Source organism: Macaca fascicularis, chromosome 11 (genome assembly GCF_037993035.2).
Source record: "Macaca fascicularis isolate 582-1 chromosome 11, T2T-MFA8v1.1".
Lineage (NCBI taxonomy): Eukaryota > Metazoa > Chordata > Mammalia > Primates > Cercopithecidae > Macaca > Macaca fascicularis.
The window spans coordinates 101,390,697-101,408,832 of NC_088385.1; the positions used below are offsets into that span (position 1 = coordinate 101,390,697).

The 18,136-nt window shown below is 36.0% G+C and overlaps 1 protein-coding gene across 15 annotated transcripts in view; it reads right to left on the minus strand.

Moving 5' to 3' along the window:
• The window catches only part of CEP83 (centrosomal protein 83), a 163,493-nt gene that overhangs the window by 41,162 nt on the left and 104,195 nt on the right, over positions 1–18,136 (minus strand). For 11 of the 15 annotated variants that reach the window (XM_065524653.1, XM_074007522.1, XM_045365721.3 and 8 more), the window contains 2 exons: positions 2,625–2,700; positions 539–696 (listed from right to left, as the gene is read on the minus strand). The exons of 1 other annotated variant lie outside the window; for it this stretch is intronic. In XM_065524653.1, coding sequence (XP_065380725.1) covers positions 539–696; positions 2,625–2,700 — 234 coding nt within the window. Of the gene's footprint in view, positions 1–520; positions 697–2,624; positions 2,701–18,136 lie in introns of all 15 variants that reach the window. 3 more of the 15 variants (XR_012420492.1, XR_012420494.1, XR_012420491.1) reach the window with 2 other exon arrangements.

The window sequence follows — 18,136 nt, forward strand, 5'->3', positions numbered from 1 at the left end:
AGAGGGTATAAGATCTTGAACATCACCACAATAATTTTATCCCTACCAGTTTTACTCCATACTATCTACTAGTAACAAATTTTAAGACCAAAAAAAAAAAACAAAACAAACAAATAAATTAGCTTTTCAAAGAAAATCCAAGAGACTAGTTCTAGAAGGAATTAAGTTTTGCACATCAAAAACAAAACAAAACAAAACAAAACCATTCTGTTCTCTGGCATTCAGAAGAATAGATTTTTGAAGAAATGTTTTCATTTAATCAATGAATAAAAAAAGTTTTATTTGAGGTTTTTCAGAATACTATGCTGTCAGAATTTTAATATGTCTTATTTTTACCTTTTTTAAAAGAATTTGAGTCAGTATAGGTCATTCTATAGAAACATAAAGTACATTATTACCTCAGTATACCACTGTATACTATTAAAGTGTATTTGTAACTAGTTTCTAAAATATAATCAACATTGGAATCATTACTAACATAACTATATGTTATATAGAAAAAAGAAAAAATAGTTTGTACATAAAGAGCAAACTCTACTTTTCAGCTTCTAGTTGCGCTTTTTCAGCTTGGCTTCTAAAATTTCGGCATTCTTGTTTTAATCTCTCCACCATTTCCTTCAGCATTTGGTTTGAATTCAGCAAGTCATTCTCTGACTGTGCAAGTGAGGTCACTTGGATCTGCAAACTACTGATTTGCTTAAAAGAGAAGAAAGAAGATAAAGGCCACTAAATAAATGCAGTAAGGTATGAGAGAAGCAGAAGATACTAAGCATCTCCCTTTGCAAATACTCCCTCAAGCTGGTGTGCCCTTGAAGATGCCCCCTGAAGGAAATAACAAATAGCAGCACCTAGGAGCATTTCTTATTATAATCAGAGACTATCAAGAAGTATATTCCTCAGTCACTGAGTCCCCTCCCTCTTCTTCCCAAAATATGAAGGCCAGGAGAGGTATTGGGAATGGACAGAAAGATTATCAGGGGGATTAGCAGTGAGATGAGGAAAGGGAATCCAGTGATTAGAGTCAGTCTCCTACCACTCTAGCCTTCCCCTACCTCCTACGGAAAAAAACTGATTTTAAAAGCAAGTCAGCTGGGAAAGCAGCTAAAAAAAATCCATCTTCCTCTTCCCACATACCCTGAGATCAGCAACCTTCCAGAAGTTCTACTCTCCAAGCAATCAAAATTGTTCAGTGTAAATATGAGAAGGATCACTCTTCACATTGTTTTTAAAAGGTTTCCATTCATATGTCCAGTGCTGGGCAGAAGAAAGATGCTCTGGGAAATCAAATAAACGCTACAGATTCCTTGGCCTCTACAGCCATTTACCAAACTGCATACTGTCACTCAAAGCTTTTTTTCCATCCCAATTTACCTTTATCTGGGAGTACTTTTTCTCATGAGAAGTCTAATTAAAGATTAACAGGCTAGAAAGATTCACACTCTTCTAAATTATATCTAAATAATCTTTATTTGGGACAGTTATATATACCTCCCCCACAAACTATTTTACCAATTAATAAACAATAAAAGTTCTTATTTTCCTTTCACTTCCTTTTATCTCTCTTAGCCATTTTCTGAGAGACATTTCAGAGTAAAGACAGTCAAGAGATAGGGATCAAAAGAACCTATTATGAGATTCAAGGGTGAAAAGAAACAAGATTCTTATATAATAAAGTAAATAAATGGGTAATAATCCCATTACTTCCTAATGGTAACAAAACCAATTCATATACGATTCTGAATGTCCACAGAGCAATTTTTAGCAGAATAAAACTAAATGGTATGTCTCAGATTTCTCTTTTAGAATGAATTTCTCCATGTAGAACTATTCACTATTTTTAACTGGAGTGGCAAATATTAAATCTGTATTACAGCTGCTTGAATAAGCAACCTTCAAAGAGCTTAATACCTCTCCATATGCATAGCATGACAGAAAGCCCAAATGCCAATGATACTAAATAACTTCTTTCTGGGTATCAAACATTATGTCCATCTAGTTAAGACTTAGAAACCATAACTGCACCTGAAAAGCAGTACCAACTAGCATATGAGCATGAATTCTAAAAATGGATTCCTACTTCATAATTTATAGGGAAAAAAACAACAACAAAAAACAAAATAGAATTCAGAAAAGATCACTCCTCCATGTTTTACCCAACTTTATACAAATCTTTCCTGAACCCAAAGAACTTTAATTATAAATACAAATTTCCTTCCACAAATACAAATCTTGGATTTCATAGGGCTATAGCAAAAATACCTCATGATATAAAATTACAAGTCAATCACACAAGTAACTTAAAACCTGGATATTTCTATTGAGTTTTTAAAATTCAGAATATTAAAATACTGTCCTTATAACTGTAATTTAAAAAATTATCATGGGCCACAGCATAAGTAAAAATATATATATATATATCTTAAGAATAATACCAGTTAGCAAAAGAAGCTTATTAAAGTATAGAGGTTTAAACATTTTATCTTTACATATTACCTCCAACAATATGTTACCAATTGTGGTTAGATTCTAAAAATACTGATTGCAAATCTTTTTTTAAATTTGCAAAACACAAATTTAAAGCAGCACTTGAAAAAATAAAAGGAAAATATTTGCTAAAATCATACCTGTTTTAGGTCAGAATTTTCATTTTTTTCCTTCTCTGCATTTTCAATAGTCACAATTTGTTGTTGCAGTTTTAACCTAACAATCACAACCCAACAAAAGACATTATTAAGAATCCATGATTCATTTATTTCACTGAATTAAACAGTCATTTTATTGAATGCCTGTTGGACACCACTGTGCAAAAGCACAAATACAACCAAAGATTGAGACTTTGAGAAGCTAGGTTGTGTTCACATATAACAAAAATGTAAAACAAATTACTGTTGTTGTGATAGGAAAATCTACAAACTAGGGGCATAGAGAGGATGAGAAATCAACTATGTCCAGGGGTACCAGGGAATGCTACATGGATAAAAACCTGACAGGTAGGATTCTGATATACATGAAGAACAGCCTGAACAAGTGGTCTTTCATGGAAAATTATAGAATGTGTTGCTAAGGCATCAGAAAGTAATCTAGTTTAGGAGAGGCCAACTTACATCCATATAGCATTTTACAATTTACAAAATTCTTTCAGACACACGCTACTTCACTTTCATTCTACAAGGCTATAGATTTAAAAGAAAACTAATACAACACACCATCCTGTATTCTATAAAATATCTTATGGAGCTTTTCATGCCTGAGATGAATGAATACTTAAACATTTGCAGACTCTTCAAAGGGAATAATACATCTACAGCCAGATCCTTAAAATGCAGAGCAGCTCTACTGACCAAATGAGTAACCTCATGAGGAAGACATTACACTAATTAGGTTTGGCAGGATAGGCCCTGCAGCCTCCTCCCTTTCAAAACTCTCCAAACGCCTATCTCAAATACAATGCACTCGGCACCTATTTATAGCTTGGTATTATTAGCATGTCTTATCTGCCCAAGTAGAATGTGTTTATCTGGACAACACTCTCAAGAACCTAGGTCTGTGCTTTAAACACAATAAGGACTCAATAAACATTTGTTGGCAGACGGAATGAACCAACCCAAATCATGGATTAGCTGTTTAAATGTGTGAGATGATTGGATAATACAACATGAAAAAAACCTGAAGATAAGACTCATTGCTTCCTGAGACGTTTACATACAAATGCCAGAAACGATGAACCTAAAGAGGGCCAGTCCTTTTCCTTTTGCTCCACTGTCAGTACCAGTCACACTCTTATTTCATAATTCTAGTTACATGATTACTCTTTCAAACTTTCTGTGCACTTCCTCCATTAAATGTTTATGAATGTTACCAACTGGGTGCCCTTTTTTTTTTTTTTTAAGTAAGAGATGTGATCTCACTATATTGCCTAGGCTGGCCTCAAACTCCTTGGCTCAGGCAATCCTCCTGCCTCAGCCTCTCAGCAGGGTGGCTAACTTGGGGTTTTTAGGTTACTGACTTAGTAAAGGTTTCTTTCCACAAAATCATGAAGATGAAAACGGAAGAGAGAACACTGTGGGTCCCAGTTCAGGTCCACAGTTAGAAAACTTAGGTCCTAAGTATATTCTAGCTCCAGATGAGAATCTGGATACAATTGGTAAATTAACAAGAAACATGACCCAGTTAAGAAAGTCATGGCCTAATGCTTTCTATGTAAGTTACACAGACATGAAGAGAAACAATAGTGCCCTACATACAAAAGCTGAAGCCAAAGAAACCAATGGTAAAGAGTATCTGAAAAATCATTAAAATATGAAAGGATGGAAGAAAAACTAAATGAAATATGAACTAAGTAAAAGCACCATTGTGGTAGACTATAGAAGATGATATACAACAAGGCCTTCTTCAGTTCATTTTGTTGAAGCCGTACTGGGTTAGAATCTAAAACTAATTTTTTTTAAGGAGAAAATTAGTCCATGATTTAAGATCATTACATTTAGGACTCTATGGGATAACGGATCTTAACTTAAATAAGATAGGAATAAGACTAATGGTATTAAAGTTCAAAAAGGCAGATAATGTTTCAAAAGACAGTGCTGTAAATTTAGGAGTACAGTATCTCTTTTTATTAGGTTTTGAATACTCAAGGTGTGTCACAATAAGTCAAAAGAAAATATACCTTATAATAGACACACAAGGAACAGAAAAAAACTGCAATTAACTTTCATTAGAGGATAAGTTAAGGCTATATAAAAGAGCTGCAATTTGAACTAGATCTTGAAGGAAAAATAAGAGTCCGAGATAGAGAAATTAAAGATATAGGTGACGAAGAGTGTAGAGGAAGTAGAGATATGGAATTTAAAGCACTGTTCACTTAAGAAGTAAAGGGGGAAAGGACATTTTCAAAATAGAAAGGGAGGAGAGAATGGATGAAGATACCGAAATTCTAAGATGGCAAGAAGTTGAGAAAATTCATATCCTTTGCTCATGTACAAGTAAGAACATCAGTTTCCAAGCTGAAAAGGAAGCAAGGGAGCCAGGATAATAGGCTGGAAGAAAAAGAGAAGTCCAAAGACTACCAATATCAGTATCTTCAGTGAGAGTAGCATGGATAAGAGAAAGGAAAGATATTTACATCTTTGAAGTGATCAGTTCTAGGTAACGACAAGGTCCAAGAAGTGTCTAGGTGTACAAGATGCTAAAGTAGGATAAAGATAAAAGAATGCCAGAGTGCAGATAGAATAAACTATAAGGCTAAGGTGTTGGGTAGTTCAACACTATGAATACAGTCACTAACAATGATGACAAGAGAAACAAAACAGAAAAAAGTTGAGCCAGGTATCAAAGTCCTCAGTGACTATTAAGGAATACACTGTAGGTCATTAACTGGAAGAGATAAAAGACAGGTATAAAACTGGATGCAACAAATATCAAAGAAAAAAATCACTTTAACCATACTCAAACAATGAACTGGAAGTGCAAACGGGGTTTACGAATGTTGATTTCTCTTCTTGGTCTCTTGTTGCAAGAGAGAGGAAGGAAGAGTAATTTCTACTTAAAAGGTGTTCCAGGTTAATATGCCATGAGAAGAAAGCAGTTCTCAGTAGGGGGAGAGGCATTCAAAAAAATGTTGAGATTACAAAAAAAGTTATTGGTATCAGAACAGGGATTCCAAAGGCTACAGTGGAAATTGTTAAAAGTTTTAATGAGTTAATGAGTAGGTGATAGGGAGAAATCAGAAGGTGAAGGATGAGTAAGTGGGGGGAAGAGTAACTATGAGATCAAGTACTTTATACTTTTAAAGCAATTATAAAGTAGGTGAACTGGAGGGCCAAGTTACAATAGACAATGTAGTTATGAATGAGTTTAAATGGAAACTTTGGAATAACATTAAGATGGCGCTATTTCAAGTTCCCTTCAAAGTACAGGGAAGTCAGCTGTAAGGATCATGGTCTAGGTCTTCTGTGGCAGGCAGCTGATATACTGATATATACTTTTTTTTTTTTTTTTTTTGGAGATGGAGTTTCGCTCTTGTTGCCCAGGCTGGAGTGCAATGGCGTGATCTTGGCTCACCACAACCTCGGCCTCCTGGGTTCAAGTGATTCTCCTGCCTCAGCCTTCCAAGTAGCTGGGATTACAGGCATCCACCACCATGCCTGGCTAATTTTTTTGTCTTTTCAGTAGAGACGGGGTTTCCCTATGTTGGTCAGGCTGGTCTTGAACTCCCGACCTCAAGTGATCTGCCCGCCTTGGCCTGCCAATATATGCTGTTTCAACATTCAGCAAATATTTATTGAGTACCTATACATGCTGAGCCCATTCTAAGTGTTGTGGATACATCAGAAAATAACAAGGACAGAATGCCTACCCTTGAGGAGTTTATACTCCAACAGTGTCGTCTGATAGAGCTTTCTTTGATGGTGGAAATATTCTATAATCTGTGCCTTCCAATATGATAGTCACTAGCAACATGTTTGTGTGACTGAGGAAACTGAATTTTAATTTTTTAAAATCCTAATTTAAATTTAGGTTTCAAGAGTCATCTGTGACTAGCAATACCATATTGGGCAGCAAAGCCTCTAACGTAACTTCTTGGCTTCATTTAACGTGAGTCTCTGTTACCAAAGGGAAGCAACATATAGGGCAAACAACAGAAGTTGTAATTGTGATTTCTCTACTGTCAAAGAGTCCTACAAGTCTCATGAGAATAGCAGTGGCCTTCTCATACCAATCTTCTGAAAGCATGGTTCTTGCTTGTGAGCACTGGAAATTGACACTGGCCATTATTAGCAAAAAGAAACTTTCCTGAAAGAGTATAAGAACCTGCTCAAAAGAGAACTAGAAAACCAAAACCAGGATACAATAATTGACAGCAATCACAGGCAAAGACATGCCACAGGCCTGCCTGGTCCTTCAAACACTGGCACATATCCTTTCATCCCTTACTTCACAGTTTAAATTCTTGGGAGAAAATGTGTCCAATGGGCCAATATAATTCTTCTCAAGATGCAGTATAAGTAGGAAAGTGGATATATTAAATGATAGCTTTTTTTTTTTTTTTTTTTTAAAGCAAATATCCACTACTGGCAGCAAAGAAATCCAAACTGATGAAATTTAAATGTTTATTAAAAGTTTAAGAAAAAAACAGAAAGCTCCAAATGGGAAATAATAGCCCTGGCTTTAAGCCATGCAAAAAATAAATTAAGGGGGTATTGACTACAGGATGTCATAAATGTTCAGGTTCCCTTTCCTTGGTTATTACTATTTCCCCAAAAACCTCCCCCTACTTTTAATATCTGCACATCATTTCCTTCCTCTTCCTTCCCCGCTCCACACAGAGACATGGGCATACAGTCTTGGCTGAGTCAGAGTGCCTGATACCCACAATCGCCCTGGTAGGTCCAAAGATGAGCATGTGAACCAGACCCAAACTTGTCTCTAGTTTTTGTTTTGTTTTGTTTTGTTTTTTTAGACAGAATCTCACTCTGTCACCCAGGCTGGAGTGCAGTGGCACAATCTTGGCTCACTGTAACCTCCACCTCCCGGGTTCAAGCAATTCTCCTGCCTCAGCCTCCTGAGTAGCTTGGATTACAGGTGGTCATCACCACGCCCCACTAATTTTTATATTTTCAGTAGAGATGGGGTTTAACCAAGTTGGCCAGGCTGGTCTCGAATGCCTGACCTCAGGTGTTTCACCCGCCTTGGCCTCCCAAAGTGCTGGGATTACAGGCGTGAGCCACCATTCCCAGCCTCGACTCTAGACTTTTTAAACTTGAGTTTGCTAACAAGAACTTTGTCCTCTTGGCTTCAACGTATGTTCCTAGCATCACAGAGATAGAACAGCAGACAAAGGAGAGAGAAAACAAGAGAAGAGGAAGAAAAGAAAAGGAAGGGAAAAGTCACTATTATCTAATTACATTTGAGTTCCCAGATCCAGGTGTCCGTAAAACCAGCATAACCCTTATCTTTCCCACAATTGTGTAAATGAAGAAAGTCCCTTTTGTTGTGCTTGCATTAGTTGGAGTTGGGTTACTGTCATAACCAAAAGTTGATTACATATTCTATTATATTTAAACTCCTTTAATTTTTACATGGTCTTAATTTGCAAATTGAATAAATGTGCAGTGGAGCAGCCTTTTGAAATACAGTACTTTCACAAAAATAATTTTTTATTACTCTTGGCACTATGATAGGCTAGTGGTAAAAAAAAAAACACTTTAATGAAGAGAAAAGACTGGTATATAATTAATAAAGGATCTGTCAAAGCAGTGATTTATATGTAATAGATTAATATTTACTTATCACAGATATATATTATTTGTAAATAAATGGATATTTCTCCTTTGCATGATTTATACTTTCCATTTCCTTAGTAAGACCTTTTGCTCCACAGATAAGTCTCCGATCAATTTGTCTCTGGTTATCTAAATAGGAGGTGCTGCAATTATGATCATTTTAAGGAGTGATCACAACAGACCTGGTTGATTAGCTGGACTTATAAATCAGTAAATCATAACTGTCAAGGAAAAACTACCACCACAATTGTAGAACATTAAAAAAAAAAAAAGTCACGCCAAGCAAGTGAATTAATTCTGCTAGATTTTATGTTGGTTACTATGTCTTTTTTTAAAAATAAGTTGAGGTCATTTACATATTATAAGTGAAACTACAGAGGAATCAAAGAAAAATTATCAATGTGACTAACAGAATAGAAAATTATTCATATTTAAGAAAAGCTAAAGGAATGAAAGCTGTTTTATATAGCAAAAAACTAAAAAACAAAACAAAACCTAAGGGTCATGTTCATTATTGTGTTCAAGTAATGACAGAATGCTGAACATTTTATCACTATGGCAACAGAAACCCAAAGCAGGAGAAACAGGCTTAAATTCTAACAGAAAAGATTCTAACTGGCCAAATTGTGGGATTATAATAGGATAAAACATTAGAGTTGGATGCCTGGGGAGGGTCTCCCCCACTTTCTGGAGACTGTCAAAGACAGATTTAAAACCTACCTGTCCTGAATATGTCCTAAAAAATGTACCCACCTAAAAGCAAAAGGACAGACAAGATTGGTTCTTAAAATCTATTACAGATTCATGCTTTTAGAATCACAGCCACTAACACTTTAAATAAAGTTATGAAACCTAAGTAAATAGTTAAGTACACCTCTGCCTGAAGTAATTCTTTCCTAAGTAATGCAGATCAAGAACCCTGTCTCAAAACATAGCCTATCACTTAATGAACATGATTTTTAAAAGCCACTCAAACTTTATATAATTAGAGATGTCACTAAGATATTAGAATTTGAAAAGCAGACATAAAGAATTTCCAAGTGTTGAAGATAACAGCAGATGTCTAGCTCTGTGTTATCCATATATTCTGCAAAAACAATAAAGAAAAGCAAAGAGAACAAATAAAGCCACACAAAACCATACCCTTAGCATAACTGGCAGACAGAAAATGTCCAAAACCTCAAAGTACCTGTAAGTAAAATGAAGGAAAAAACACCAAATCCCAGCAAGTGATCTCTCCCATCCCTGCCTGCAAATCTTTGTAGGTAAGAGCTCACTGCATGTGAATGTACTTAATTTGCCCATTAAAATAAAAGGTTTAATTTATTAAAATTTGGCCCACAAAACAAGACCCAATTAAATGCTATATACAAAACACACATTTAAAAAGCAAAATGATTCAGAAAATTAAAAAATAAGACAATAAAAGTATACCAGGCAAATAGAAACTACATGAAAACAGAAGTGGTGATATCAGACAAGTCAAGCAAAAAAAAAGACAAAGCACTTTTTAATGCTAAAAGCTACAATTCACACTTAAAATAGAACTGCTATGAATATTTATATTCTGTACCAAATACCATGAAACTCACCTCTATGAAGCAAACACTACAAGATATACAAAGAGTCACATATAGAAACACAGTAATAAAAGGAGACTTTAATATATCATTCTTTGTACAAAACAAATCAAGTGGACAAAAAATAAGCAAGTATACAGAAGACCTAAACATCACAGTTAACAAGGTAGGTCCTCTGTGTGTGTGTGTGTGTGTGTGTGTGTGTGTGTGTGTGTGTGTGTATAACTTCATACTCTTTTATAAGACTCTTTCCATGTGTTTATGTAACACAATAACTGACATATACTATAGGACAAAGTGACTATAGTCCTATAGTCGCTGGGCATGTGACATGTCCAGAAAGTGAAACTTAAGAAGACACCCATTCTAAGACTCCTGCAAGTGCAGGGTCGGCACATGAGACTGTTTCCTTAAATTTTGCACCCTGGCTGCCTCACTTGCTTTACCCTAGTCTTGCCCTTGATAGATTAGGATACAAAGAAACATCAGACTGTTCCACAAAGTAGAAACAATACAAAAATATTCTGATCACAATGCAATAAAAGTAGAAATTAACTTTTTAAAAAGGTTCTCCTAGCTGGAAATTTAAAAAAACTTCTGTTATAGACTGAAACATGTTCCTTCAAGATATGACTACATTTGGAGACAGGGCCTTTAAAGAGACAATTAAGGTTAAAGTCATATGGGTGGGCCCTAATCCAATGACTAGTGTCCTTATAAAAAGGATAGACACGCCGGGCGTGGTGGCTCACGCCTGTAATCCCAGCACTTTGGGAGGCCAAGGCGGGCGGATCAGGAGGTCAGGAGATCGAGACCATCCTGGCTAACACGGTGAAACCCTGTCTCTACTAACAAACACACAAAAAATTAGCCGGGCGTGGTCGCAGGCGCCTGTAGTCCCAGCTGCTCCGGAGGCAGGAGAATGGCGTGAACCCGGAAGGCGGAGCTTGCAGTGAGCCGAGATGATTGCGCCACTGCACTCCAGCCTGGGCGACAGAGCAAGACTCCATCTCAAAAAAAAAAAAAAAAAAAAAAAAAGGATAGACACAAGCAGATGCAAAGGCACAGAGAAAAGGCCACGTGAGGACAAAGTGAGAATAAGGTGGCCACCTGCAAGTCAAGAAGAGAGGTCTTAGGAGAAACCAAGCCGGGCAATACCTTAATCTATGACTTCTAGTCTCCAAAAACTGTAAGAAAATTAATTCCTGTTGTTTGATCACCCATCTGTGGTATTTTATTATGGCAGACTTAGCAAACTATTACATCTTCTGTTAAATAACTCTTTGGCAGAAAGAAAAATACAAATTAAAATTAGTGAATTTCTTTTAAAATAATAATTAAAACACTATATAATCATAATTTATGGAATACAGTTAAAGTAGTGATGAGAAGAAAATTATTAGCACTAAATACTCTTACCAATAAGAATGAAAGAATAAACTGTAGTAAAATTAAATTGTCAACTCAAAAACAACCAAATGAACAAAGTAAACTAAAAGAAAGCCCAAGGTATATAACATGACCTTAGAAAACTCTAAGAAATCAACAAAGCAGCTATTAGAAAATATGTGACTTTAGTGAGGTCACAGGATTCAAGATCAATACATAAAAGTAAACTATATTTCTATATGCAATGAACAATTAAGTCAAAATGAACTCCATTTACAATATATTTAGAAATGAAACTGAATAAAAGATGAGCATGATTTATACAATGAAAACTGCAACACACTGATGACAGAAAGGAAACCTAAATAAATGGAGAGATGTATGATATTTTTGGATTGGAAGACTCAATATTGTTAAGGTAACAATTCCCCTCAAATTGACCTAAAAATTCAATACAATCCCAGTTAAAATTTTAACAAGATTTTTTTAAAAAGGTAAAAAACTGATTAAAAAATTAATATTTGAAAGGCAAAGGACCTAGAAAAGCCAAAATAATTTAGACAAAAAAGAACCAGGTAGAGGACGTGCACTACCTGAATCAAACTTACTATAAAGCTACATTACTCAAAATGGTATGATATTGGTGTAAAGACAAAGATCAGTAAAATAGAACAGAGTCCAGAAATAGACTCACACCTGTAATTCAATGGGGGAAAAGACAGTCTTCAAAAAATGGTGCTGGAATAACTGGATACCTACATGAAAATAAAAAGCTTATGTGTACCATTACCTTACACCACATAAAAGTTAACATGAATTAGACCTTAAAATCTAAAGGTAAAAACCAAATATTAATGTTTTAGAAGAAAACAAATATCTTTTTAACACAGAATTAGGCAAAGTCTTGAAGAGAACACAAAAAATACAAACAAGAAAAAAATTGATAAAGTGGTGTGGTGTGGTATTATGATGTATATATATTGGTTTACATATATACATATGGGTTTACATCCATGGTTCCTGGCTCATAACTTCCATAGCCCTTGTCCACATTTCCTAAGGGACTAAAACAATACGCATATCTTTTGTTAACCATATTTGGCCCTTTGTTCATGGTTCGGGAGGCAGCTTCAAAACAGCCTCACAGTGATAAAAGGTGAAAGACAGTCTTTGGTTGTAGTACTGGCGTGCTCTGGGCCTCAGAAACAGACCTCAGAAAACAGAATCTCTCTCTGACCTTCTGTCCTCCTTTTACCTGCACCTTTTTCTCCCCAAGGCAGGCCACACACACTAAAAATATACTCTAATCTTCCCCCACCTTTCTGTCTTGGAGCTGGTCATAAAAAAATCCTCTGAATTACCTTATCTGACAGTAGGTCATTAGACCCCCATTTCTGAAGAGGTCCTGCCCCTTACCCAGGAGGAAATAATGCTACACAGAGCGGCCAAGAAGAATCTAAACACACAGGACTTGTTACGATTCTCTGCACAGTCTGTTAGTATTAGGTCATGCCCTTTTTGTCCAATAAGATTTCCATACGACTGTCCATTCTTCAATCATGTCTATCCAATGAAGTCTCCAAAAAAGACTCAAGAGGACAGGGTACCGCAAGCCTCCAGACAGCTGAACTCATGGAGGATTACATGAAGGTAAAAGAACTCACCCATGTGCTAGAAGAATGGCACACCCCAACTTCAGAGGAACAGAAGAAGCTCCTGAGCTCTGGACCCTTGAGACCTTACCCTATTATTTCTTTTCTTCTTTTCTCTTTTCTTTTCTCTTTTTTTTTTTTTTTTTTTGAGATGGGGTCTTGCTGTGCTGCCCAAGCTGGAGTGCAATGGCCGATCCCGGCTCACTGCAACCTCTACCTCCCAGATTCAAGCAACTCTCCTGCCTCAGCCTCCTGAGTAGCTGGGATTACAGGTACCTGCCACCATGCCCAACTAATTTTTTTGTATTTTTAGTAGAGACAGAGTTTCACCATGTTGGTCAGGTTGGTCTCAAACTCCTGACTTCAGGTGATCCACCCACCTCAGCTTCCCAAAGTGTTGGGATTACAGGCGTGAGCCCACTGCACCTGGCCACATTTACTTAATTGTGTATATTGAAAGTGGATTTTATAAAATCTACTTGTGTGGTGTTTTTTTCCTGTGTTTTCACACCACAACAATGCAGAAAACTTCTGTGACCAAATGTATGGATTTCTACCCATCAACAAGTAAGCATTCATTTCTGCAGTGGACACCAGCCTGACATCTTCTACTCTAATTTGATTCTGCTGCTCTCTACATGGAGATAGCATCAGATCCTGTGGGTTGAAGGCTTTTCCCATTTCAGACACCAGTCTCACTTTCAGACCTCTGGAACTTCTGACTGACCAACTTTTTAAGTTGGGGTTTCCATAACCTTCTCTTTCAGCTAAATTTACTAGAGTTGTTCACAAGCTTAAGGAAACACTTTATGTTTCCCAGGTTTTTGAAGAGGATATTTTTAAAGGATACAAATAAACAGCTAGATGAAGAAATAATAGGCCAGATACAGTGGCAGATCACTTGAGCTCAGGAATTCGAGACCAGTCTGGGAAACATGGAAAAACCTTGTCTCTGCTAAAAATATAAAATTTAGCCAAGCACGGTGTCGCACACCTGTAGTCCCAGCTACTCGGGAGGTTGAGGTGGGAGGATCACTTGAGCCCAGGAGGCAGAGGCTGCAGTGAGCTGAGATGGTACCACGGCACTCCAGCCTGGGCAACAGAGCAAGATCCTATATCAAAAAATAAACAAACACACAAAAAGATGCTAACCACCACTAGTAACAGAGATAATCAAATAAATAAATATATATACACACACACATATATATACACACACATACATATACATACACAATTGAGTAAATGAAAAGGCAAGTCATAGATAAGGAGAAAATACATGTAAAATATGTATCTAAGAAAGAGCTTATATGTGTAACACATAAATAACTATTATAAATCAATAAGATAACTTCTGAATGTAAAAAGTGGGCAAAACAGTTGAACAGAAACTTCACAGAAGTAGCTTATAAGCACATAAAAAGATGCTAACCACCACTAGTCACAGAGACAATCAAATTAAGACCACAGGTGACATGTTACAACATATCCAATTGGAATTATTAAGACTGAAAATAACAAGTATCAGTAAGGATGTAAAACAAACAAAATCCTCATATACTGCTAGTTGGAACGAAAAAAACTTTGTCAAGTGTTTCTACATTGGAAAACAGTATTTCTGTATGTTATAAAAGTAAACATATACTTACCATATGACTTAGTAATCCCATTTCTAGGTATTTAACTAGGAGAATAAAAACATATTTCCACAAAAAGACTTATAAATGAATGTTCACAGCAGCATTATTCATAATAGCCCCAAACTAAAAACAACCCGACATTTGTCCATCAAGAGAAGAATAAATAAATCATATTATTTTATCCAATGAATACTAATCAGCAATAAACATACGAGGTACTGATACACTCAGAGCATGGATAAGTCACAGGTTGCCTAATGCTGGGACTCAGGAAAGGAAGTCAACTATAAAGAGACATGAGGAAACTTGGGGTGATGAAACTATTCCATATTTTTATTGTGGTGATGACTGTACAACTGTATACAAAATGGGTGAATTTTATTTTAGGTACATTAAATGACAACAATAAAACTATACAAACTTTTTAAGGGCAAAGAACCAGCAGATAAAAACAGAAATTAATGAGTTAGAAAATGGGAAACCAGTTGATCTAATTAATAAATCAAAATCCTAATTTAAATGAATGCACTGAACTGTACGTTTTAAAATAGTTAAAATGGTAAATTTTATGTATATTTTACCACAATATAAAAATATATATATACAAAGCAGTGGCTGACTTGACCAAGAAAGAAAGGAAGAAAGCACACGTAGAGAACAAAAAATAACAAAGGGGAAATAAGCATTGAAATAGAAAAAAATCTAAAAAGAAAAAGAGGTCTACTTTTCAAAAGGAGGAGCACAGTGGCCAGCCATCAGAAGTTGACAATGACCAACTGAGAGCAATCGTTGAAGCTGATCCTCTACAACTACACAAGAAGCTGCCAAAGAACTCAATGTCAACCATTTTATGGTCATTTGGCATTTGAAGCAATCTGGAAAGGTGAAAAAGCTAGTTAAGTGGGTGTCTCATGAACTGAGTGAAAATTTAAAAATATCGTCATTTTGAAGTGTCATCTTCTCTTATTCTATGCAACAACAACTATTTCTCAAGCAGATTGTGACGTGCGACAAAAAGTGGGTTTCATACGACTACCGGCGATGACCACCTCAGTGGCTGGACAGAGAAGCAGCTCCAGAGCACTTCCCAAAGCCAAACTTGTGCAAAAAAGCTCATGGTCACTGTTTGGTGGTCTGCTGCCAGTCCGATCCACTACAGCTTTCTGAATCCCGAGGAAACCATTACATTTGAGAAGTATGCTCAGCAAATCGATGAGATGAATTGAAAACTGCAGTGCCTGCAGCCGGCATTGATCAACAGAAAGGGTCCAATTCTTCTCTACGACAATGCCCGACTGTATGTCACACAACCAATGCTTCAAAAGTTGAACGAACTGCACTACGAAGTTTTGCCTCATCTGCCATAGTCACCTGACCTCTTGCCAACTATGACTTCTTTAAGCATCTCAACAACTTTTTGCAGGGAAAATCCTTCCACAACGAGCAGGATGCACAAAATGCTTTCTAAGTGTTTGTCTAATCCCACCAGGTGTGGCGGCTCACACCTGTAATCCCAGCACTTTGGGAGGCCGAGCTAGGCGGATCACCTGAAATCAGGACTTCGAGATCAGCCTAGCCAACATCTTGAAACATTGTCTCTACTAAAAATACAAAAATTAGCTAGACGTGGTGGCGGGTGTTTATAATCCCAGCTACTCGGGAGGTTGAGGCAGGAGAATCGCTTGAACCCAGGAGGTGGAAGTTGCAGTAAACGAAGATTGTGTCACTGCACTCCAGCCTGGGCGACAAGAGCAAGACTGTCTCAAAAAAAAAAAAAAGTTTGTCGAATACCCAAGCATGGATTTTTATACTACAAGAATAAACAAACTTATTGGCAAAAAAGTGTTGACTGCAATGGTTCCTATTTTGATTAATAAAGATGTGTTTGAGCCTAGTTACACTGATTTAAAATTCATGGTCCAAAACCACAAGTACTTTCGCAACAACCTAATAATACACCATACTAAAAGAATGAAGAAAAAAATGCATGATCATCTCAACTGATACAGAAAAAGCATTTGACAAAATTCAACACCCTTTCAGGATAAAAACACTAACAAACTTGGAATAGAAGGACACTACCTCAACATAATAAAGCCATACATTAAAAAGCCACAGTGAGTATCATAAGCAATGGTGATACTCTGAAATGTTTTCCTTTAAGATCAGGAATAAAACAAGTACTCCCACTTTTGCCACTTCCATTCGACATGAAACTGGAAGTTCTAGCCAGGGCTATTAGGCAAGAGAAAGACAATGAATTCAGCAAAGTAGCAGAATACAAAGCCAACAAACAAAAATTAGCTGCATCTCTATACACTAACAATGAATAATATGAAAAGGAAAATGAAGAAAATAATTCCATTTACAACAGCATCAAAAAGAATATATAAAAATTAACTGAACCAAGGAGGTGAAATACTTATAAACAGAAAACTAAAAGACATTGCTAACAGAAATTAAAATAAATGGAAACACATCCCATGTTCATAAATTGAAAGATTTAATGTTGAGATGTCAATACTACCAAAAATAATCTACAGAATCAATGCAATTCCTATCAAAATCCCAGTACTTTGTAAAGAAATAGAAAAATCTATCCTAAAATTCATATGGAATCTCAAGGGAACCCAAGTAGATGAAATACTCCTGAAGAACAAAACTAGAGAACTCACACTTCCTTATTTCAAAATTTATTGCAAAGTTATAATAATCAAAATAGTGTGACACTGACATAATGACCAACATATAAGCAACTGGAATAGAATACAGAATGCGGAAATAAACCTTCCCATATAGGGTCAAATGAATTTGACAAGAGTACCAAGGTCATTCAATTAAAAAAGGGCAATGTTGTCAACAAACAGTGCTGGGAAAACTGGATACACACATATAAAAGAATGAACTTGGACCTCTCTTTAACTCTATATAGGAAAATTAATTTAAAATGGATCAAAGGTCTAAATGTACAACCTAAAACTATAAAACTCTTAGAAGAAATGATGGGGGAAAGGCTTCATGGAATTTGATTTGGTAATGATTTCTTGGATATGACACGAAATACATAGGCAATAACAATAACAACAACAAAAACAGACAAAATGAACTCCATGAAAATAAGTTTTTCTGCACAAAAGATATTTATCAACAGAGTAAAATACTACAGAATAGGAGAAAATATTTGCAAATCATATATCTGATAAGGCATTAATATCCAGAATATACAGAGAAAAACTAAACAAAAATAAAAAATAAAAATTTTAAATGGGCAAAGAACTTGACTAGCTGTTTCTCAAAAAAGATATACAAGTGGCTAACAGGCATATTAAAAGATGCTTGACACTACTAATCATTAGAAAGATGCAAATCAAAACTACAATGAGATACTACCTCACATCTATTAGGATGGCTACTATCAAAAAAACATGAGGAAGACATCATTAAGATGACTGACTAGAGGACCAACACTCCTCCACAAAGGTCCAAAATAACAAGTAAATAACTGCACTTCAAGTAGAGTTTCCAAGGGAGAACAACAGAATTTACATGAAAGGGAAAAAAAATCCACTTAATCATGGAAACTTGAGATGGCA